The 22,570-nt window shown below is 52.7% G+C and overlaps 1 protein-coding gene across 1 annotated transcript in view; it reads right to left on the reverse strand.

The window, feature by feature from the left end:
• Nucleotides 1–22,570, reverse strand: part of CCDC88C (coiled-coil domain containing 88C) — a 148,487-nt gene that overhangs the window by 44,194 nt on the left and 81,723 nt on the right. Inside the window, exons 11-14 of the mRNA XM_025391674.1 lie at nt 11,459–11,605; nt 10,316–10,460; nt 6,603–6,787; nt 1,187–1,324 (exon numbers count right to left, since the gene is read on the reverse strand). Of these exons, the coding sequence (XP_025247459.1) occupies nt 1,187–1,324; nt 6,603–6,787; nt 10,316–10,460; nt 11,459–11,605 (615 nt within the window). The remainder of the gene's footprint in view (nt 1–1,186; nt 1,325–6,602; nt 6,788–10,315; nt 10,461–11,458; nt 11,606–22,570) is intronic.

The following is a 22,570-nucleotide window of genomic DNA, read 5'->3' on the forward strand; positions in this document are numbered from 1 at the left end:
ACCGCTGCAGCCTCTGCTTATACCACTCTCCACCTCCTGCTCACTACTCCTAGCCCGTCTGACCATGAACACTTTGCACATGCTGATCCCTCTGCCTGGAGTACTTTCCTCTGACTATCAACCTCACTGGTTCCTTCTCATACTGGGGGTCAGCTCCCCAAAACATCCTGGCATGATGATTCTAAGGTGGCCATGCACCCCAGTATTCTCTCCCTCAGCACCCTATTCTCTCAGTAGCACCCTCCTGAGATCATCTTGCCTGTCACCTGGAAGTGTGCCTTCCTGGCTGTGAGCAACGTCTGGGCAGGGCCCTGTCCGTCTGTCTAGCCATTCCAACCATCTTCTCTGGGCTTTTTATTCCTCTACTACAGACGCCAAAAAGCTAAAATACTTGGGGCCGGGAATGGTGGCTCATGCCTGTAATCCCAACACCTTGGGAAGCTAAGACGGGAGGATCACTTGAGCCCAGGAGTTTGAGACCAGCCTGGACAACATAACAAGACCCCATCACTATTAAATTAAACAAAACAAAACAAAAAACTAAAATACTTGGTACCCTGGCATTCTTTGCAGGCAGAGGTAGTCACATGTCAGCTCCGGCCAACATGATGTCTACGGAGCATCTTTGGGAGGGTCTCCCTGTGCCGCTAAGCCCTCCACCTTTCTCTGCTTGTACCTTAGGGATGTGCAGCAGCCACTGTTAAGGCTGGCAGAGCTGTAGGCAAGAGGCCTTATTCCTGATGGCATCCCTGAGCCACTACATCAGCCCTGGACTGCCTGCCCTAGGGCTGCTTGTAGTGTGAGGCAAATAAAACCACACGGGTTTGCCAGGATTCTCAGCTGGGGCACCACGAACATTTGCAGATGGAGTGTCCCTTGCCCTGCACGCTGAAGAATGTGTAGCAGCAGCATCCCTGGCCTCTACCCACTCTATGCCAGGAGCACCACCCCTTCTCTTCCCCCGGGTCACGACAATCAAAAATGTCTTGAGACATTGCCAAATGTCCCTTGGGAAGCAAAATTCACCCCACCTTTTCCCACTGCCAGCTGGGAAATTGAGAATTGCTGATTTAAGCTGTGGCTAAGCTAGGTAACAGATAATCCATGCATCCACAATACAGTACCAGGAATGGCGGTAATCCTGGCTCTCCGTCTTGCAGGCAGGGATTCTGGGAGAGGCACCTACCTGCCTGGCTTTGTCAGCCTTCAGGGTCTCCATGTCACTCTGCAGCTGCTCCTTCTCTCTGATCAGCTCCTCACTGAGGGTCTCCAGATCTTGGTTGCTCTGCTTTTCTCTCTCCAGCTGGGTCTGTAACTTTTCAATCTGCAGAACCAAAAGACCCAGCCCAGTGTAGACGTCAGTCCTACGAAGTGAACCATGATTTAAAACAAAACGGAAACCTCTCACTCCCACAAAATGCACTAATGGGTGTTTTCTCAAGGGAAGACCTCCTGGCATCATTCTGTAGCAGCCTCCCCACACCACAGCTGTCACTCTTAAGACAGTAAGGTCACCAAGCAGCAACCCATCCCCATCTCCCCAGTATCCCTCCGCCCTATCCTTGCTGCCATGTGCTCCACTGCCTGGGGCCACCACCGCTGGATGCCCTTGGGGCCTCCACATACACCCATCTCCCTGTCCTCCCAGAGACTCTCTGCCTTGGCTGGTGATGTCACCTGGCTGCTCAAGTGGCCCTCTGTTATACCTCTTCCTCTTTCACCTCCATGTAAATTTGTCACCAAGCCCTGTCCTTTCTACCTCTTCCACACTTCTACCATCTCCATCACAGGCCAGGCCACATTTTGTCATTTTGTCTGGCCTGGACAGCCACCCAGTCATCTCCTTGACATCAAGCTCTTATGCCAGAACCCACCTGTGCCCAGCCCTCCTAAACACGAACTACCTGAACAGAGGTCCTCATGCTCCTCGTTGCACATGAGCACGCAGATGACTTACTGAAATGCAGATTCTGACTCAATCCTTGCTTTTTTTTGAGACAGTTTTGCCCAGGCTGGAGTACAATGGCATGATTTTGGCTCACTGTAACCTCTGCCTCCCAGATTCAAGCAATTTTCCTGCCTCAGCCTCCTGAGTAACTAGGACTACAGGAGCCCGCCACCACGCCCAGCTAATTTTTATATTTTTAGTAGAGATGGGGTTTCACCGTGTTGACCAGGCTAGTCTCAAACTCCAGACTTCAGGTGATCCGCCCACCTCGGCCTCCCAAAGTGCTGGGGTTACAGGCGTGAGCCACCACGCCTGGCCAACCCTTGCATTTCTGATTGCTGTTGCTTCTGGTTTAAAGGTGTGATTTCCTGGGTCCTACTACCCCTGCTGGACCCCTCATCTTTCTCATTCTGTGGTTTTGTCCTATACTCCGGGTCCATCCCCGAAGAATGCCCAAGTCCCTGATGAACTTGCTGGGCTGAGACACGGGCTGGCTGCAGGCCTTCGGGCCTCCAGAGGGTTTCCTGTCCTCCCTGCAGCCCCTGGCTTGGGCGACGGTCACGTGTTTTCTCAGGAATTGTGGGTGCCAGGACGCTGCTCCTCAGCCCCCAGGCTGCACGTCTTTACATGAGCTGCTCCTGCCTCTCGTGACAGGTCCCCAAAGGGCTGCCCCTCTTCCTCTAGAAATAAGGATTCTTTTTCCTTCTTGAGTCAAAGAATAAACTCTTATGACTTCGATACAAAGTTACAGACACAGAGGAAGGAGGGGGCTTCTCTAGGACCCATGGAGGTACCCTGAGTTAGAAGGAAAGATGTTTTAACTTCAGGGAACTATGGTTTCCAGAGGTCCCAGACCAAAGCAAGCGTGCAGCCTGGGCTACACTCGGGGTGAGGTGGAGAGCCAGGTAGGCGCTAGGGCCCCCTGTGGGACTCAGCAGGGCCAAAGGGCTTGCTTACTGATTAGGAAATGCCAGCTGGATGGCGAGGTTGGAGAGGGAAATTCAGGATGAGCTGAGCTGGCTAAGGGTTGCCAGGCCGGAAGCACAGCCCGCCTCCTGCTGGTGCTGAAGGTTTCACCTGTCAAACGCCGGAGGGCTCCCCTTACGTGTCAGGCTTTGGGCTGGGCACTGGGGCCAATAAAACAGTGAGTGAGACGTGGACAGAGGGTGAAGGGAGAACCACCCTGCAGGGTCGGGCCAGATTCCAGCCAGGCTCAGGGCAGGTCGAGGACAAGAGGGAGGAAAGAGCTCCAGGCTTCAGACACAGGACAGCTCTGCCTGCGAATGGCGGCCCCTCCCTTCCGGTGTCCCCGCGACCAGGGAGTGTGTGCCAAGACAGGGCCTCCCTAGGCCCATGGCAGGAGAGGCTGGCATCAGGCCAGGGAGGAAGTGGGTAGGGCCTGAGAGACCAGCATAAGGAGTCGCGATGGGTGGGCAGAGCTCCCGCCAGGTCCTGTTTGTACAGAGGAGGGGCCACAGCAGACAGGACAGGGCGGAGAGATGCCCGAGCACCACCTTGGTGACCTGCCAGGAGGGGACACAGAATGTCACTAGGCCAGTGAGATAATACTGCAGGGCAGCGTCGTGAGGACCTGCAGAGCTGGAGTTCTCATCTTCCTAAAGGCCAATTCTTTTTATCATGGCCAAGCTTGGGCTGCCATTTATGAAGACATTTCCCGTGCTAGGCCCACATGAATCTAAGAAACCAAAACGCTGAGCCAGCCATGGTGGCTCACACCTGTGATGCTAGCACTTTGGGAGGCTGATGCGGAAGGACTGCTTGAGCCTAGGAGTTTGAGACCAGCCTGGGCAACATAAAGAGACCCCAGTTCAAAAAAACATTAGCTGGATATGATGGTATGTGCCTGTGGTCCCAGCTACCCAGGAGGCTGATGTGGGAGGATTACTTGAGCTCTGGAGGTTGACGCTGCAGTGGGCCATGGTCACACCATCGCACTCCTGCCTAGATGACAGAGCAAGACCCTGTCTCAAAAAACCGAGTCACTTTCCCCATGCTGCCCTGCACTGGAAGACGTGGCATGAGACGAGGATGTTTTCTGTTGTCCTATAAAGAGAAGAAAAACCACCTGGCAGCTAAAATGCCGCAAGGCACACAAAGCTTCAAAGGGACAAGAGTGAGCAGCCACGTAGGAGAGGTGCCATGAGGGAACTCAAGGGACCAGTTCCCAGAAGTGGGGGGCCTGTTCCCAGCCTCAGAGACCATGAACCTGCAGAGTGGCTGGGCGTGGTGGCTCACACTGGGAGGCCGAGGCGGCTGGACCACCTGAGGTCAGGAGACCAGCCTGGCCAACATGGCAAAACCCCATCTCCACTAAAAACACAAAAATTAGTTGGGCATGGTGGCACCTGCCTGTAATCCCAGCTACTCGGGAGGCCGAGACAGGAGAATCGCTTGAACCCAGGAGGTGGAGATAGCAAGGAAGCTGAGATTGTACCACTGCACTCCAGCCTGGGCAACAGAGCGAGACTCCGTCAAAAAAAAAAAAAAAAAAAAAAAACACCTGCAGAGCCAGGGGACCCAGGTCTCCTGCCACAGTGATGCCTCAGTAGATGATACTGCCAGGACTCACAGTGGGTTGGGAGACACCCGGATGTGCCTGTCCTGCATGGCAGTCAGCCCGCAAGAACACTCCGGCCTCCTCCCGCGGCTGGAATCTGACAGCTGGTGCGTTCAGAGCCCACACTACACCTCCAGTGTGAGGCAGGTGGATGAGAGGTTCTCTCACCGGGAATGAGCGAGACCTGTCAGCAATGCCTAGTCTCTCAATGGCCCCTTCCTGCACCCGAGGTGGAATCTGCCACGTGACAGGGATCCTCTTAACTGTAGAACAAGACTGGCTTGCAAACCCTCATCTGTTCGCCCAGATGTCTGGCGTCTACTGTGATCCCAGGAACACCTAACAGCTGTCATTAAAAGAGAACACAGTTCAGCTATCTCTTCCTCCCCATCCCATAAACCCAGAGGAGGGAGAAAGCACTGACCTGCTTGTTTTACCACTAGCAAGACCCTGAGGTGTTCCATCAGTGGCCTCACACATTCATACCTAGGCTTTGCAGCCCCAAGGATGTTCATTATCACTGTAGTCAACAACTCAACATCCGGTATTTGGTACCTTACTGCTTCGTCTCCCTGGGACCCTATTGCAAAGTTTATAACAGTGCACTACTCTCTTTTTACTGAGCACTTACTATGTGCCGAATCCATCACGCACACTACCTCCTCTAATCCCCACAACACCCAGCATAAGAAATGTGTCTGGGGCCAGGCACAGTGGCTCACGCCTGTAATCCCAGCACTTTCGGAGGCCGACGCGGGTGGGTCACCTGAGGTCAGGAGTTTGAGACCAGCCTGGACAACATGGCAAAACCCCGTCTCTACTAAAAATACAAAATTAGCTGGGCGTGGTGGTGGGTGCCTGTAATCCCAGCTACTCGGGAGGCTGAGGGAGAAGAATCGCCTGAACCTGGGAAGCGGAGTTGCAGTGAGCCGAGATTATGCCATTGCACTCCGGCCTGGGAAACAAGAACAAAACTCAGCCTCACTCAAAAAAAAAAAAAAAAAAAAAAAAAAAAAGGAAGAAAGAAACGTGTCTTTGGTTGTTGCTAAATTTCCTGGCACAAGTTTCGAAAATCCTTGGAATCTCCAAAGGGATAGGTGTCTTTCTTGTATGCTAAGATAAATGAGGACTGGGGGCGCCTGGAGAGCCTCAGGATGGGGAACCAACCACGTTATTAGAGTTGAAACTTTCAGGTCTCCCCTACCTCCAGGGAGGAGAGAGGGGCTGGAGGTTGAACTAATCAAATGGCAAATGATGTAATCAACCATGCCTATATAATGAAGCCTCCATAAAAACCCAAAAGGACTAAGTCAAAAAGTGTCCAGGCTGGTGAACATGTGGAGGTGCTGGAGGGGCACCTGCAGAGGGCAGGGTAGGGTTGCACCACTCCCCGCACCCACCACCCTGTGTCTCTGTTCCGCCTGTGCACTGTATACTTCGTAATAAACAAGGACTACTAAGCCATCTAGGCAATAGTGGAGCCCTCGAAGGGGGCGGTGGGAACCTCTGATCTACAGCCAGCCGGTCAGAAGCACAGGTGACAATCCCGACTTGGATTGGCACCTGAAGTGGGAGGCAGGTTGGTGGGACTGAGCCCTTAGGCTGCGGGGTCTGTAGTGTCAGAATTGAGTCAAACTGTAGGATACCCAGCTGCTGTCCCCCGAGAACTTGGGAATTGCTTGGTGTGGGGAAAACCCCACACCCCTGGTATAGGCAGTGAGGTACTGGGAGCAGTGGCACAGAAGAGAACAAGGGAGTTTTCTTTTCACAGGCAGGCACCCCATCAACCCCATTTCACAGATGAAGACAACGAGGCACAAGAAAGTCACATGTCCAGGTCATCCTCTAATGGCAGCGGAGCAGGGACAGGGCCACACTCTCTCTGGCTCTCCCCAGTCCTCACTCCCGTTCCCGTTATAACCAGTGGTGACTACGCCAGGGTTCTGCCCACTCCCTGACACCTGCATGCTCTACCCAGCCGCCTCTGTGTCTGTGTGCTCCAGACAAGCACTGGGGAGGGTGGGAGGGTGCCCGAGGGCTCTGTGCCTCCCCGCTGACCTAAGGAGGCTGAGGTACCTTCTTGCTGAGCTGGTGGTTTTCCTTCTCCAGCTCCCCGCACTTGAGGCCGCTCTCCTCCAGCACCAGGGACGCATCCCGCAGCCCCTGGATGGTGCTCTGGAGGCTCTGGTTCTCCTTCTCCAGCTTCAGGATGCGGCTGGACGCACATTCGTTCAGCTCAAACACAAACGACTTCCTGGAGGCTGAAGACAAAGTCCAGTCAGAGCCCAGCGTTCTGTGGGCCTCCACTTCCACTCTCTGCCCCAAGCTCTGAGATGGTCATCAGTCCCAGAGTCCAGGGTCTAAGGGGCCTGGGAGGAGCTCCCACAGGTCAGCCAGGGACCCTCCCTCCGGCCTCTCCACTCCCAGTGCCCGAGGGTTCCTCTTTAGGCTTTGCTGGGGTCTGTCAGGGCAGCAATCCAGGGCTCAAGAAGGTGGAAGGTCCAGGAGCCACTGCAAGGGCTGTGTCACTTATGGGAAACATTTGGCTATCAGGCCAAATGTTAGGTCCAATCCTTGATTGGACCTAAGGTCCAATTGGACCTAACTGTCCAATCAAGGATTTTAGAGGCTAACTGTCCAATCAAGGATTTTAGAGGCTAACAGAGATGGTACATAGGCGATGTATTCCATGCCCCCAAGAGCATAGTGGACACTTCGGCTGCTCAGTAGGCAGGAACACGTAACTGACCACTCCCGTCGGCCACGGGTGGTAGAAAGCTACACTGGAACACGTGCCGGGCACTTGTCAGCCTGGATGAGATGCTATGCAGAGATTTCTTTCTGTGACTTCACAATTATGTTGAAGAAAACTGTGATAGTGTATGCAAATTGCTTTCAAAATTCTAAGTGAGATGAAAAATAAGCTAAAAATAGTAAAAGGCAGACTATCTACTCTGCTTTTAAACAGCTCAGATGCAAATGGAGAAGGGAACAGTCTCAAGTCAGGAATGGGAGTTCCTGGCCCTTCCTGCTACAAGCAGGTGCACGATTTTAGGTAACTCATGGGGCTGTTTCGGGAAGGGAAAAAAGGGGTATGCAAAAGCCCTCTTAAGAAGGGAGCCAGGTTCTTCCACCCCTCATTTACCCAACTGAGTGCCACATCCTTTCCACACTGTTGCTAATACAGCTATTCCTCCCCCCACCTCTTCACCCCAGGGGCTGTGGGTACAGGGGGGTGATGGCTTTCACAGGAAACACATAAATCTGGAAATGTGTGTGTTCAGATCTCCCGGGTGATCATAAAGACTGAACAGCGTCTCGTTTCCCTCTGAGTTTCCATCTTCTACCAAGGATAGCGACATGGACCACCCAACAGGCCAGAACGCCCCAAAGACCCAAAGCAACAACAGGCGAGCAGTAGAGGGGACGGTGTGTCCCTGGCCCCAGCCCAGCGCTGACACACACATAAACACACACACACACTCCACAAAGACGCTTGGAGGGCTCTGTCCCAACTAAGCTGTAAATGAAACTAACCTAACTTCGACACCGAGCCTCAAATAAGACTCCATTATTTCAAAACCTGTGGTCATCTGGACAGTGCCTCTGCAGAATTCACGGGGGGAGGGGACCCATTTTTAAAATTATAGAAAAATACATTTAAAAAGTACCACTTCAGCCATTTTAAAGTGTTTAGATCTGTGGCATTAGGTACAAGCACACTTTTCTGCAACCATAACCACCACCCCTTTTCACCTTCCCAAACTGACCACAGAGAATAATTTTTAAGGTTCTATGAGTTAAACAATGGAGTTGATGTTTCATTTCCTTTTCCATTAAAGTCAGTGCCTCGAAGACTATTAAAATGACACAATGGTTTACTACTAAAACGCCAGTGTTTCTCTTTTTTTTTTTTTTTTTTTTTTTGAGACAGAGTCTCACTCTCTTACCCAGGCTGGAGTGCAGTGGTGTGATCTTGGCTCGCTGCAACCTCCACCTCTCAGGTTCAAGCGATTCTCCTGCCTCAGTCTTCTGAGTAGCTGGGATTACAGGCACGCACCACCATGCCTGGCTCATTTTTGTACTTTTAGTAGAAGCGGGGTTTCTCCATGTTGGCCAGGCTGGTCTCGAACTCCTGACCTCAAGTGATCTGCCTGCCTTAATCTCCCAAAGTGCTGGGATTACAGGCATGAGCCACTGTGCCCGGCTCAGTGTTTCCTTACTAGTGCAAATCTCATCAGCACCCCCAGCAACCAGAGCAACTGGGTATGTCTTAGTAAGACAGACAAGAAGAGCTGCCTTCCACGGAACACACCAAGGGCCAGAGTCGGGGTTCATGCTCCGTTGTCTTCTCACTCATCCTCACAGCCATCCTGTGAGGCAGGTTCATTACCCCCATTTTGCAGGTAAGGAAACTAAAGTTTTAAAAGGTTAAGTACTTGCCCTAGGTCACCTAGCAAACCAGTGGAGGAACCAAGGCTTTATGCCAGGTGTTTCTGGCTCTCAAAGCCACTGCCCCACACACTCAGGCTTTGCTTGCACGATGCCATCATTCTAGCAAACACTAGAATGATGTCAGCTCCTAGCTAGGTACTAGAAGTTGACGAGACTAAGAATAAATCATGGTATTAACCTGAAAGAGCTCACACATTATACAAAATAGTGTAAATCGGTGAGGCCTTCTCACCCTACCAGCCACCACGGTCTCTAACAAAATACTTCGTTGATGGGAGACCATCCTAGGCTGCTTGTACCACCTCTCTGCTCCACCAGGGGGCACCCTCAACTTGGACTTCCAGAAGGGAGGGATTTGGGGGGATCCCCCTCGTGCAGCCCTCAGGCCCCAGCGCTACGCACAGATACCAAAGCACAGACAGCGAACTTCTCACACAGATTCACAGTGAAACTGATTTTAGGTTCAGAACTGATAGAAACTCCCAAATACAAAAAATATTCACCTGTTTCCAATAACCTTTCCAGAATGCTTAGATGTCTATCAAAATTTTTTAAAGCCACCCCCTAAACAAGCCAAAAGCCCCATCACACCCTGGAAAGTCTAAGTAACTATGAACTTGCACTATCACGTGCACCGGAACGGTGAGCGTGTGCTATTTTCAAACGCAGGAACTGGCTCATTGTTTGCCGGGGCTGAGGCTTCCTGCGAGCGGGGCTGAGTGCGGCCCCGCCCACGGTTCCCATGACCGACACCTCCTCTCGGGGCGCGCAGGGCAGTGGGCAGCAGAGCAAGTCCAGGAGGGAAGAGGGAAAGGGAGAGGCCCGACAGAGGCGCTGAGAAACTGGGTCTCAGGGGCAACAGCCACTCAGCAACCCCCACACCCAGGAGAGAGAAAACAGGCTGCCTCCATCTTGCCCAATTATGCAAATGAATGGAGAAAATAAGGCCCAGGGTACATTTATAGCAGGGATTCGTGCCCACTGGTGATGACTCCCGCCATCCAGGGCTTTCAGCCATCCACAGATGGCCTAAGAGAGCCTCTGGGTGTCAGTGCACTATAATCTGAAAGCTCTTGGGAATGTCCATATGGGAATTGGGAAACCTAGCAACACTTAATTTGTGTTTTGCATCCTGACATCAAGGCTGCCAGACCCCTCGTGTCTTCCCCGGGGAGAACTGTAATGAAACAGTTCCAAGTGGCGCTTGAAGGAAATCGTGTTTGCCTGGGATTAATGGATGGGCTAACATGGCAGCTCCAGAGCCCAGGGCTCAGCTCCCTGGAGGCAGCGGCGGCCACGGCCAGGCTGGCTCCTTGGCACCAGGCACTACCTACCGTCTGACAAGTCTGCGTTCTTGGACAGCTGCTCCAGCTCCCAGCCAAGGTGGGCAGATTCGTTCATGCTTTGCTTCTGTGCAATCTCAAGGACCATGTTTTCTTCCAGCAGCTCCTCAATTCGTTTCTTATCTGTGTCCCGGTCCTGGGGTAAGAAGAGGCAAGAAGTGAGGCTGCACAGCTGGGGAGCCCTCTGGACAACCCTCAGCCCCTGTACAGCTACCATCATGTGCTGTGGATGAAGATGTACTACTGGCTCACTTCCAAATAAACAGAGCTGCACAGAAACGTCCCAACACAGGGCCCTGCTATGAGAGATAAAGCCACTCAAAGGTATGCTGACCTGGCTACCTAGGTTATGAAGAGAGACCCGAGGTCCCTAACTGAATGCTGTCTGAACAAAGTGACGTATTGCACAGGGCTTTAAAGCAAGTGTGCAGCGATGGGCAGCTTCGTGGCTCTAGCGAAGCCCTAAAGCTGTTAAGGCCTCTAAAGTTGTTAAGAGGCTAACAGATCACAGCTCACCCCACACCATCAACAACAGCAAAGACCCTTCTTGCAAAAGACACACACGCACACTCATTCCTACAGAAAAGCAATACAGAAGTCAAGTGCTCTCTGTTTGTGGGTGTTAAGTGGCACCCACTCAAGCCTGCTGATTTTAGCAAGCGACTCCCTGCAGTCAACAAGTCATTGGTGGTAGCGGTGGGAGCAGCAGCGGCGGGAGCAGCAACAAACCCAGTAGCTGAACTATCAGAGAAGGGCACGGCATAAACCTGAACCTGCCCCAATCTGTTTTCTTTTCTTTTTTTTTTTTTTTTTTTTTCCTGAGACAGGGTCTTGCTCTGTCACCCAGGCTGGAATGCGGTGGTGTGATCATGGCTCACTGCAACCGCAACCTCCCAGCCTCAAGCAACCCTCCCGCCTCAGTCTCCCCAAGTAGATGCGACTACAGGCTCACACCACCATGCCCAATTTTTTAATTTTTGTAGAGATGAGGTCTCACTAGGTTGCCAGGGCTAGAACTCCTGGGCTCAAGGGATCCTCCCACCTTAGCCTCCCAAAGTCCTGGGATTACAGGCATGAGCCACTGTGCCCGACCCCAATCTGTTTTCAGTGCAGTAACAACACAGCCTGCAGTACCAATTCCAGGTCGTGAAGCTTTGATTTCAGCTGCAGGTTCTCCTTTTCCAGTTCATGGACTTTATCGCCCCGGGCCCGAGCAGCAGTCAGCTGTTCCTCCAGCATGGCCTTGGTTTCAATTAAAATGATATTATCTTCTCTCAGCTCCTGGTTAGCAAAAACATACATGAGAACCATCAGATAAAGGCAGCTGGGTCATTAGGACAGAATTCTAAAACCAAAGCTCTTTCAGGCATCTGGACCCAAGCAAACAATCCAGAGGGGAGTCCGAGGCAGGAAGTTTTTTCTCCACTTTTTGTTTTCATCATCTTCACTTTTTTTTTTTCGAGACAGAATCTCACTCTGTTGCCCAGGCTGGGGTGCAGTGGTGCGATCTCAGCTCACTGCAACCTCCACCTCCTGGGTTCGGCAATTCTCCTGCCTCAGCCTCCCAAGTAGCTGCGATTACAGGTGCCCGCTACCACGCCCGGCTAATTTTTGTATCTTTAGTAGAGATGAGGTTTCACCATGTTGTCCAGGCTGGTCTAGAATTCCTGACCTCAGGTGATCCACCTGCCTCAGCCTCCCAAAGTGCTGGGATTACAGGCGTGAGCCACTGCGCCCAGCCGATCTTTACCCTTTCTAATTGGGCAAGGACAATGGACTTTCTCTGCTATAAGAAAAAAAATCTATGCATCAAGATAGGCTGGGAATAGTGCCAAGGCTTTGACATTCTTCATCTCATTTGGACAGACAAGGGATCTCTGAGCCCATTTCCTTAACAAGGAAGGAGTGGGGTCGAGAGTCAATCCTGGGTTCCAGGTCTGAGTCTAGTAGACCTCTTGATTCAACATTCATTCTACAGATGTGGGGCCTGGAAAAAAAGCAGCTATTCAGATAAGTTTTCTCATTCAATACACTGCTCTGAATCTGAGTATCTTACAAACACTCTTAGAAAAGAGAAGTTATTGGCAGTTTCCTGGAAATGGGGGTCTTTAAGACAGTTAAAGTCTCAGCACAGCAAGCCACACAAATGTGAACTCCACAAATATACACAGTTGAGGGGTCCACCCGGATCTACTTTTGTCACAGGCAGTGATGTGCACAAGGGAAGAAGTCGGTCCGGGGCCCACATCTCCACTGTTCCTAGGCTAAGGGCTTTCTTGGTTTCTCTTCTCCTGGGCCCTTCCAAGCACTGCTCGGTATCTGGCGGGGAACTGAGCTTCCCCCAAATGCCTTTGCAGGTTACAAACGGCACACGCCAGGAACCTGTATGCTTCTTTCGGTGGGCAGAGCTGTCTAAGGTTTGTCCCACTCACGAATCACACTGGGAACCAGGCGGGGAGTTCCTGCTTATCCACCATGTGCTCATCTTCCTATGTGGGCCAGAATCCAAGATTCCTGGTGCAGGGGAAGCCACACGCTTTCCAGCCAGCGGACACAGCTTTGATCAAAGCCTGGCAGGGGTGAGGGGCTTGGCCATTAAGTCTCTGGATTCACCTGCATGCCCTTCTCTGCCTGTCCCCAGCAGAGACCACATCTACTATGTGGCTGGCCCTGCCCCAGGCAATCCATGAACCGCCTTACTCACAGTGGCCCTCAGAGAGAGGCAGGGACAGTCCCTTCCCGCAGATGAAAGACCAACTCAGAAAAAATAATGAGCTCAAAGCCACGAACCTAGTGAGGTACAAAGCTGGAGCCTGACAAGCTGCAGACCCTGTGCTCTCCTCACTGCCCTCGGCTCCCTGAAGCCCACCCTCGGGGGCTTGTGTGGGTGAAAGGCCCCTATTGTACTAATGACACGAGCCAGAGCACAATGACAGACTTCAGAGCAGAAAGAAGGCCCGGTCTTTTCTCTCTGGCTTTTGCCCCCACTCTTCCGACCAGTGTTCCAGCAGGGTCCACCACCAGCACTCCCCAGCATCACTACCCTCAGGCCCTAAGCAACCACCGCACAGGCTGCCGCCGCTTCACCCTCACAACCAACTCCTATTTAGCCCTCAAGACCCAGCCTGAGTTATCCGCTTGGAGAAGGGCTTGAGAATTCACTGTGTTGCACCCAAGTCAGGCTTCTGGGCTCCTAGTGTTCCCCTGGTCTGCTCTGAGGCCACAGCAGGCCGGCCTGTTCCTCCCCTAGATCAGGAACCCCGGGCAGGACTGTTGTGCTTTTGCTCTTGTGAGCCTCGCATAAGTGTTCAATAACAGTAGTTGGCCAAATCATGCCACAAGGAGGAATCAAAGGCGGCATGTGAGGTGGACCTTAAAGAACTCAAGAGACTTCCCGGAATGCATGGGGATGGCCAGGAGTGGGAGATGGCATGGAACAGAAGACTTCTAACTGCTACTCAAATATGCCGTGGTTTTCTGGCCATTTCAACCTCCACTATATGTAAGGTAACAAAAACATCTCGAGTGCCCTGCACACCCCACCACCACCTCTGAAATGAGAAGCCAGATCCAGAAGCAGCTGTGGCCAAGCTCCCAAAGGAAGCCCAGAGCTCCCCCGGGGACCTGGTGAGGAGGAGTGGGAAGCCCAATTCCACACCTCTGGGTAGCTGTCCAAGGCCAGAACGCCCCACCACGGCCCCAACCACCGGTGACCTGGGGGGCTAAAGGCCCGGCCCAGCCCAGCAAACAGCTGAGGGGACCACACTCATGAAGTCACAGGCCAGGCCTGAGGGCGGGTCCAGGAGGCTCGAGAGCTCACTTCTAATCCGCCACTGCGACTTGGGGCAGTGATTAGGCATGGGAGCTAACAGGCCCCGATTCCCAGGGCTGCTACAAACACTCTCAACCCAGATTCCTCCTTTACAGGATGGGCCTGAAACCAGGGTGACGCAGAGCTCGGATGATGCGTGTAAAATACTCCATGCGCAGTGCCTGAGACCTACAAACTCCCCAGCTGCCATCACCACCAACTCACACCAACAGACCACCCCCGGCACTCACCGTGGAGCACTTAGCATGTTAACAGCAAAAACTGGCTTCTAGGGTGCCTCCTGACCCCTGAGGAGCACACAGCACCAGAGCGGGTACAGAATCAAAGAAACGAGCTGTCCCCCACCAGGGAGTCGGCAGCGACCACGATGCCGTACAGTTCCCTAAAGGAGGCCATAGCAGCAGGAGGCCAGCCCAGGGCATCCTCAGTGGGGAGGGTCTGGGTCAGCTGACTCAGGGTGGGCAGACCTCCTACCCACCCAGGAAACATCACCCCCGCTCTGAACTCTACCTGCTCATCCAGCTTCGTGGACATCCCTTGAACTTCACCTGCCTGTTTTCAAACTTCGCCCGCTTTGAGGAGCATGGGGGACTTAAACCTTAAACCAAACGTCAGGTCTGTCCTGTTCAACGTCTTAGTGTGCTGAACCTCACCACAACTCCTCAGCAGTTATTAAGGAATGAGGGAGACACAAAAGATACAAAGTCCCAGGTGGGAACAGAAGCCCTCCCTGCGTTCAAGGTGTCCTTAGTAAGTACCCTGAATCTTGACATTCCCTGATTATGACGTGATGTGTCAGCTCTAATGTGAGCTGCTGGAGGCTGGGGCCCTTCCTCAGGCCTCCACGGCCTCGGAGACAGTGGCAGCCCCTCACCCCTCCTGAGAGTACCCCACTTTCAGCACTCCCCACATTCCCTTTATTTCCTCCTTCCTGTGAAGGCTGAAGCTCACGTTCATTCACAGGCAAGCATCAAGGTCGTGGAGGTAGACAGTCATTCCCATCCCAGGTCCCCCTGCTTAGCAACTGCCATGTTATTAATTAATCAATCGTCAGTTTCCTCATCTGAAAAGAGGGAAGGAACTGACGTGGCTGCTAAACCTGCAGAGCCACCATAAGGCTTCAGTGCACGGACGCAGTTAGGGCCTGACACCATTCCTAGCAGGCGGGGAAAGCTCCACAGACACACAGTCTAGTTACCACTCACTGAAAGACCCGATTGTGCACCTCATTTGGGCCAGCGCCTGAGACCGTGCAGGCCCAGTCAGGCGATGTTTTCAGCTCTGCAGGTTTTAAGTCTCTGTCACAATTACTCAGCTCCACAGAGGGAGCACAAAAAGAGACAACAAATGGGCATTAGCTGTGCTCCAACACAACTGTGTTCATAAAAACTCACGGGGGCCGGTTTGCCCAGGGACTGCCATCTGCTGACCCCTGAGCCAGAAGGCGCATGGGGCACAGAGGACCAGGGGTCAATAAGGCACAGCCCCTGTCTTCAAAGAGCTCCCACTCTGGCTGGGAAGCAGACAGGACAGTGCCACGTGACGAGCACTGCCTGCAGTCAGGAGGGGTTTCGAGGTGCCTGGAGCAGGAGGCTGGGAGACGCAGCCTGCATAGATCAGTACCCCATCCCTGACCTGGCCCCGGAGTCTGAGGAGCGAGCTGGGAGGAGAGAGCGGGGCTGAGCCGAGGAAGCACTTGTGCAAAAGCACCAGGAGTCCTGGGGGAGCTGAAGGGGGCGAGTGGCAGACGAGGGTACAGTGTGGATTTTACCCAGGAGCCATGGAGAGCGGCTGCAAAGGCCTCTGCAGCAGGACAGACAGAGGCAGATTGGCCAGTCCAGACTGTTAGGGAGGGCACTCCACAGGCAGACTCTGGAGTAACATGAGCGAGGATGCCAGTGAGGCTGAGGCGCCCTCTTCAACACCCGCCTCCGGACAGGGAGATGCTGGGAGGTGAGAAACAGGCTTATAAACAGGAGGGGCACCTGGGCCTGGGACGCGGGGGGTGGGCAGGAAGACAAAGAACCAAGGTGGCCCTATGCTCACCCGAGTGGATGTGACTCCAGACCAGAGACAGGACAGGCAGGTGCGGAGGGAAAGACAATGACTCTGAACACACTGGCCTTGAGACGTCTCTGGACGACCCGGGTACACTGAGGCCTGGAGCACAAGACAGAGCCTCAGCCAAAGATTAACATCTGGCACTCAAGGGTCTATGTGTATGGGCTAAGAGAAGTGGGCGCGGCCGGGCGCGGTGGCTCAAGCCTGTAATCCCAGCACTTTGGGAGGCCAAGACGGGCGGATCACGAGGTCAGGAGATCGAGACCATCCTGGCGAACACGGTGAAACCCCGTCTCTACTAAAAAATGCAAAAAAAACGAGCCGGGCGAGGCGGCGGGCGCCTGTAGTCCCAGCTACTCGGGAGGCTGAGGCAGGAGAATGGCGTAAACCCGGGAGGCGGAGCTTGCAGTGAGCTGAGATCCGGCCACTGCACTCCAGCCTGGGCGACAGAGCCAGACTCCGTCTCCAAACAAAAAAAAAAAAAAAAAAAAAAAAAAGAGAAGTGGGCGGGGCAGGTGAGCCATCCCTGGAGAAAGCCCAGAGGAGCAAAGGGCGAGGGGTGGATGAGGGCCCTGATATTGAGGGGTGGTACCTGCGAGGGGAGGGTGAGTCCAGGAGTGGGGAGAGTGGAAGCTCAGGCAGGAAGTGGTAGGAGGGGCTGGGGCCGAGGAGTGCTTGCCGGATATGTCCATGTCAGGAGCACTCTTCACTGGCAAGAGTGGCTTTGGTAAGTGGGGGGGGGGGGGTGCAGGCACGGCAGGTGGCCCCAGAGACTGGGGGAAATGGGCCCACAGCTGACACTGCTTTCACACAGGTCTGCCTTTGAGCCCAGGGAGAGGCAGCTGGAGAGAGTGGAGGAAAGTGGAAAGGTCTGTTTTAAGTAAAAGATGGGAGAGCCTCGGGGCCTCAAGACACTGGACCCAAATCAACAAACATGTCCCAAGCACCTTTTCCTCCCAAAGATGACTGAGACCTCTGAGAGCTGCAGGAGATGCTGTGTGGGGCCAGAGGAGGCTGGAGGAGGGCAGGAGAGCTGGGGCCCTATCTCCAGGCCTCGTGGGCAAGGCAGACCAGGCCACAGCAGAGCTCCTGCCCCACCCCATTCCTGGTCACCATGGCGGGGGGAGGATGTGCACACGTGTGTGTGCACGTGCAAGAGAGGAAAGAAAGAGAGACACACACACGTTCTGGGAATGATCATTAGCCCAGCTCCTCACTGGTTGGTGCTGGCCAACAACCCTTTCTGTCCCTCTGGCTGACCCCTCACTGCAGAGATCTATTCCAGGGTCCTCACCTCCTCTGGGGCAGCTCCCTGTCAGGGAGGCTCCCCATGGAGAGATGCACCCCAGGATAAGCCCATTGCAAACATGCTCCTGTATCACAGGATGCCAAGGTCTCAGACATGCCCCAGAGCACCCCCCACTTTGATAGATGGGGACAAGACTTGCTTAACACCTGGCGAGCTGGATATAGACTATGCCCAGCTAGGTCTCTGCCCCTGGGTATAGACTGTGCCCAGGTAGGTTTCTGCCCCTGGGTATGGACTGTGCCCAGGTAGGTCTCTGCTCCTGGATGTAGACTGCACCCAGCTAGGTCTCTGCCCCTGGGTGTAGAGTCTGCCCAGCTATGTCTCTGCCCCTCGGGCTATTTGGGAGCCCATGCTGCCTAGAGAGCCGTAAATCACACAGAAGCAGAGAGAGGTTACATCCACTCCGCTCAGGATGCACACAGCAACTATGCATCTGCCCTTTGCCTGCAGTAGAAACTTGCAGCCAGTTTTAAAATATGGGAAAAATTGCAGCCAATTTTAAAATATGGGATGCAATTTAAAAAATATGCGTCCTTCTCCCACGCAGCCCTGAGGGCAACCCCCATGCCATGGACAGCACCGAGCAGAAGAACTACTATTTACAAAGGGAAGTCAGGGACACCCCACGCCTGCCCGCACGCTTCCTCCTGGACCGAGGGATACCTACTCTGCTGTTCATTTAGTTGTTTCACCTCTTATGTAAGCTAGGCTAGGAGTAAAAAATAGCCGCCAGACTTTTGAAAACAAACCATGTACATCTGTGTTCCACGTTTTTGTAACCAAAATTAATCTGCCCTTGCCCCGAAGCCTGGGTCCTTTATCTCGTCCTCCCACATGGCAGGATGTGCTCTCCCTTCAGTGATGCACACTGATGTGCTTTCCGGGTTAGACGGGGCAGCCTGTCTGGGCGGACCCGGCCACCAGTCTCTCCCACTGTACCTGCAAGTGCTGCACCAATTCGAGTGGGCACAAATCCAATAACCTCTCTGCTCTCCTGCCTATCTCACCTAACAGCCCTGTCTCCAGTCCCAAGGAATCGAAAAACTCATGATTCCTCCCGTTCCCTCCTCCCCAGACTGCAAGCCTTTTAACTGCAGAGCAAAGGGTGGCGTGATTACCAAGTGCCTTGTGTGTGCCAGGCTCTCTGTATACGCAGTCAAGTAAGACAGAGTCCCGCCTGCTGGGGCTCCAGGTCCACACAAAAAGCCTCTGGCCACACGCTGCCCACAGACTGACCCTTGGCTCTGCAAACCCCGCCTTTCCGGAGGGAATCCAGGAGTGAAGAGCCTCAGGGGGAAAAAAAGCACTCTGTTCGTCTGCAACCGTATTCCTCCAGCTTGGGAGGAATCCAGGAAGTATAAAGGGACAGACACACGCAGATGTGTTCATATTTCCATTTGGGTGACAGCCACTGACGTGTGTGCATCTCTTTTGGCTGTACTATAGGAATACATTAAGGAATTCAATGGAAACGTATCTTCTTGCTAATATTTTAATGGTATAGATCTGCTAATGAATTCTCTTCCAAACATATACTTAGTGTACTCTGTTGCTTTATGTCTTATTTTAAACTGAGCCTTAAGGGAATATAGTATTTTAACATTAACTCTGCCAATACTTTTATCTAGAAGCCTGTTGCCATTTTTGTCGTCTGTGACATTTATGTCCAAAGAAAGGCAGGATTACATTTTTTCCTAACAGATTGAGTTGTGGTGTAGTGTATTCTTGGTTATCAAAATACTCATACAGCTTTGGGATTTCAAATTGGTAAATATTCATGATGTGTGAAAAAGCATGACATATACTGCATGCTCTCAAACATGTAAAACGAGGCTGTGTGCACACACAGGACACAGAAGGACACGGCAAACTGTAAACTGCTTGGGATTCTGGAGGACTTTGTTCTTTGCTTGTCTTTTTCAGTTTCCTATAATGTAGACGTTAATTTTTTTAAAGTAAGGTTATTTTTTTAAGGGGGACAAGATGGCCTGGGAGAGGGCCTGTAAAATGCAGATTTCTAGGGCCTGCCCTTACTCCCTGGGGTCTAGGGTGGGGCCCAGGAATCTGCATTTTAAACACAAACCCTCAGCTGATCCTGATACAGACAGACACAGACCACATCTTGAGAAACTGAGAAATGAAGAGCTAAGACTTATGGGAAACTGCTTCACAGCTTTAAACTGATCAATATTTTTAACTGTTTCACAGTGGATGTGGTTGACCAGGTGTGAGCTTAGGCAAAGTGCCTGTTGTCCCACTGACCTTTTACTTGGAATATCTCTTCTAACACTAACATTTTATTACAAAAAAATGTAAAATTTCCTGAAAGGTCAAAATAATTGTGTCACACACACCCATACACACACCGCCTAGATTCTACAATTACAAGTTTTGCTATCTGTGCTTTATCACATATCCATCCATCTATCCTTCTCTCTAACCACTTCATTTTTATTTTCTGGATAAACATACCTCGTACTTGGGTCTTTTCTAATCTAAGGTTTTACCACCTGTGGGTCAACCTCAATTCACAGATGCATTTCTTGTTTTTGAGAGGGGGTCTCATTCTGTCGCCCAGGCTGGAGTGCAGATCTCGGCTTACCACAACCTCAGCCTCCTCCAGGGCTCAAGCAATCCTCCCACCTCAGACTCCCAAGAGTTGGGACCACAGCTGCCTGCCACCAGAGCCGGCTGATATTTCCGGCATTTTCTTGTAGAGATGGGGTTTCACCATGTTGCCCAGGTTGGTCTCGAACTCGTGGGCTCAAGAGATCTGCCTGCCTTGTCCTCTGAAAGTGTTGAGATTATAGGCATGGGCCATTGGGCCACCATGCCTGGGCCAAAGATGCATTTCTTCATGGTGCTGTCTGCTTTGAACTGCATAGGAACTGTTCTTAAGGACTCTCAGGGCAAATCCCCTGGAAATGTGCATTGCTACACCCTGAAAAACCCGGATTTTCATGTAAAGCTGGGCACACACTTATTTCTTAAAAGCAACACGGGCCCATCAAAGTCACCTATGCATTAAGGTAGTGCCGGGCCTTGACATGAAGCCCACTCAGCACTGGAGGGAGTGACTGGCCCGGGCATCTACCACTGGGGGCAAGGGTTCACCTCAACCCCAGCAGGGCTCAGATGGTACCTGGCTCCCACCTCAAAGCAGCTCAGCTCCAGGCCTCTGAGCTGCATTCCAAGTTGAGTCCAACATACACCTGAGTGCTGAGGTGGGAGGCCCGCCCCGGGAGGTCTGTGCTCCCATATTCGGCTTCTGCAGGTATCTGAGAAGGTGGGGGCTCCAATGCAGTACAGCAGCCACCAGCTCTGCAAATGCAGCACTGCCCAAAGCCAGCTCCAGATACGATTCACTCAGCAAGCATCTCTCCAACACCTCCCAGGGCCCAGAACTGCTCTACATGCTGAGAACTCACCCCATGAAGACACAAACCAAACTCCTGGGTCAGGCTTCCTCGTCCGGTGGGACTCGGGGAAGCAGTGGTGGAAAGCAGGGCTCATGCATCGGGCAGACTTGGGGCCACGCAGCCTAAGTGCTTAAATGTTCTGAAACACCCCACACCACCCGCCTCGTGAAAATGCTTGATGGGCATGCTGCACACCTTCCATGGCTAGGCCCTGAGAGCCCCTCCAGCCTCACCCCTCACCGTCCACCCGGACACACCACGACCTTGTGGCCCTGACTTCGGGTATCTCTCCTGCATGCTGCTTTCTCGGGCTTCCAGGCCTTTGCTCCTCCCTCTGCCTGGCTCTCCCTGCTTGGTTCACTCCTAGCTATTTCAGGCCTCACTTTCAACAGCACCCTCCCAGCAAGGCCTTCCCTGGCCCCAGCCCATGTTTGGACGAGGCGCCCTCCTCAGTGACCCCCAGCACAGCACTGACGGTGCTGCGTCCTAACCATGTGCTGTCCGCCTGCTCCCCTCTCCAGAAGCTAAGCCCTGTAGGTTCAGCTGTTTCTTCCATGACTATCTCCATGCTGCTCAATTAATGTCACTGCATTAAAAAGGCAAAATCAGTCACAAACAGAAAGGTTTCAAGTCTAGAAGAGGAACAAGGGAGGGAATCCTAAATTGTTCTAAGCATCCTATGAGGACTGAAGATGGTTTGCTAGGGTGTTGTAACTATTCCAATCCAAGGACAGGTGTCCTCCATCACTTATCTGAGTCCTGACACCATGAGCATCTGAAGGTAGTACAACTCACTCCTCTCAACAGTGGCCTGGACTCAATCGACCACGCCCAGTTCATCACCTGCGTCGATGGCTCTGTGTCTGCAAACCTACATGTGTGTCACTACCTATCCCTGAATAAATGTCTCATGCAGATAGACACCATTGCTCTTTCTCTTGTGATTAATAAAATGAATACGAAATCTAAGGCATTATAAATCTCATGGTAATTTTCCACTATGAAAGTCGTTAATGTGAAAAATACTTCTGTCATTTCAGAGGCATGACACTGGAGACTATGGAAACCTCTCTAAAACGCCAAGAACTCCCTGATGCAGAGGGCAGAGCTTGTGCGTTTCTAGATCCTCTGCTCCTGGTGCAGGGCTCAGTTACCATGCAGGCAGGTGCTGGGCAGATGCGTCTGCGTGACTGAGCGAGGATGCTCCCACAAGGCACACGGAGACGGGATCCCCAAACCCACCCTCCTCCGCAAATCAGGGTACGGGGTGAGATGTGGGAGTCACGTTCCATCCATGACCTCACTCTGGGGCTGCACGAGGTCCCTCATGTGCAGGAGGAGCTGCTGAGGTGGTGGTTTGTGCATGACAGTCCCCAGTCCTCCCACCCAGGGCATTTCCAGTAAGTGATGCAGCCGTCAGAAGCTGCCCATGTCCCGGAGCCCATCTGTGCCAGGGATTTGGGCCTCTCATAACCCACAGAGCCAGTGGCCCATCTCCAAGACAAAGCTGATAAACGGTCTACCCTCTCCACCCCTCGCCCAGGCCTGGGCGGGCTTTGCACAGCCTCTAGGATGCCTTCTCAGCAGGGGGCAAGGAGCTTTAGCATGTGGCTCACATCCCTCAG

The sequence above is a fragment of the Theropithecus gelada genome, chromosome 7b (assembly GCF_003255815.1).
Source record: "Theropithecus gelada isolate Dixy chromosome 7b, Tgel_1.0, whole genome shotgun sequence".
NCBI lineage: Eukaryota > Metazoa > Chordata > Mammalia > Primates > Cercopithecidae > Theropithecus > Theropithecus gelada.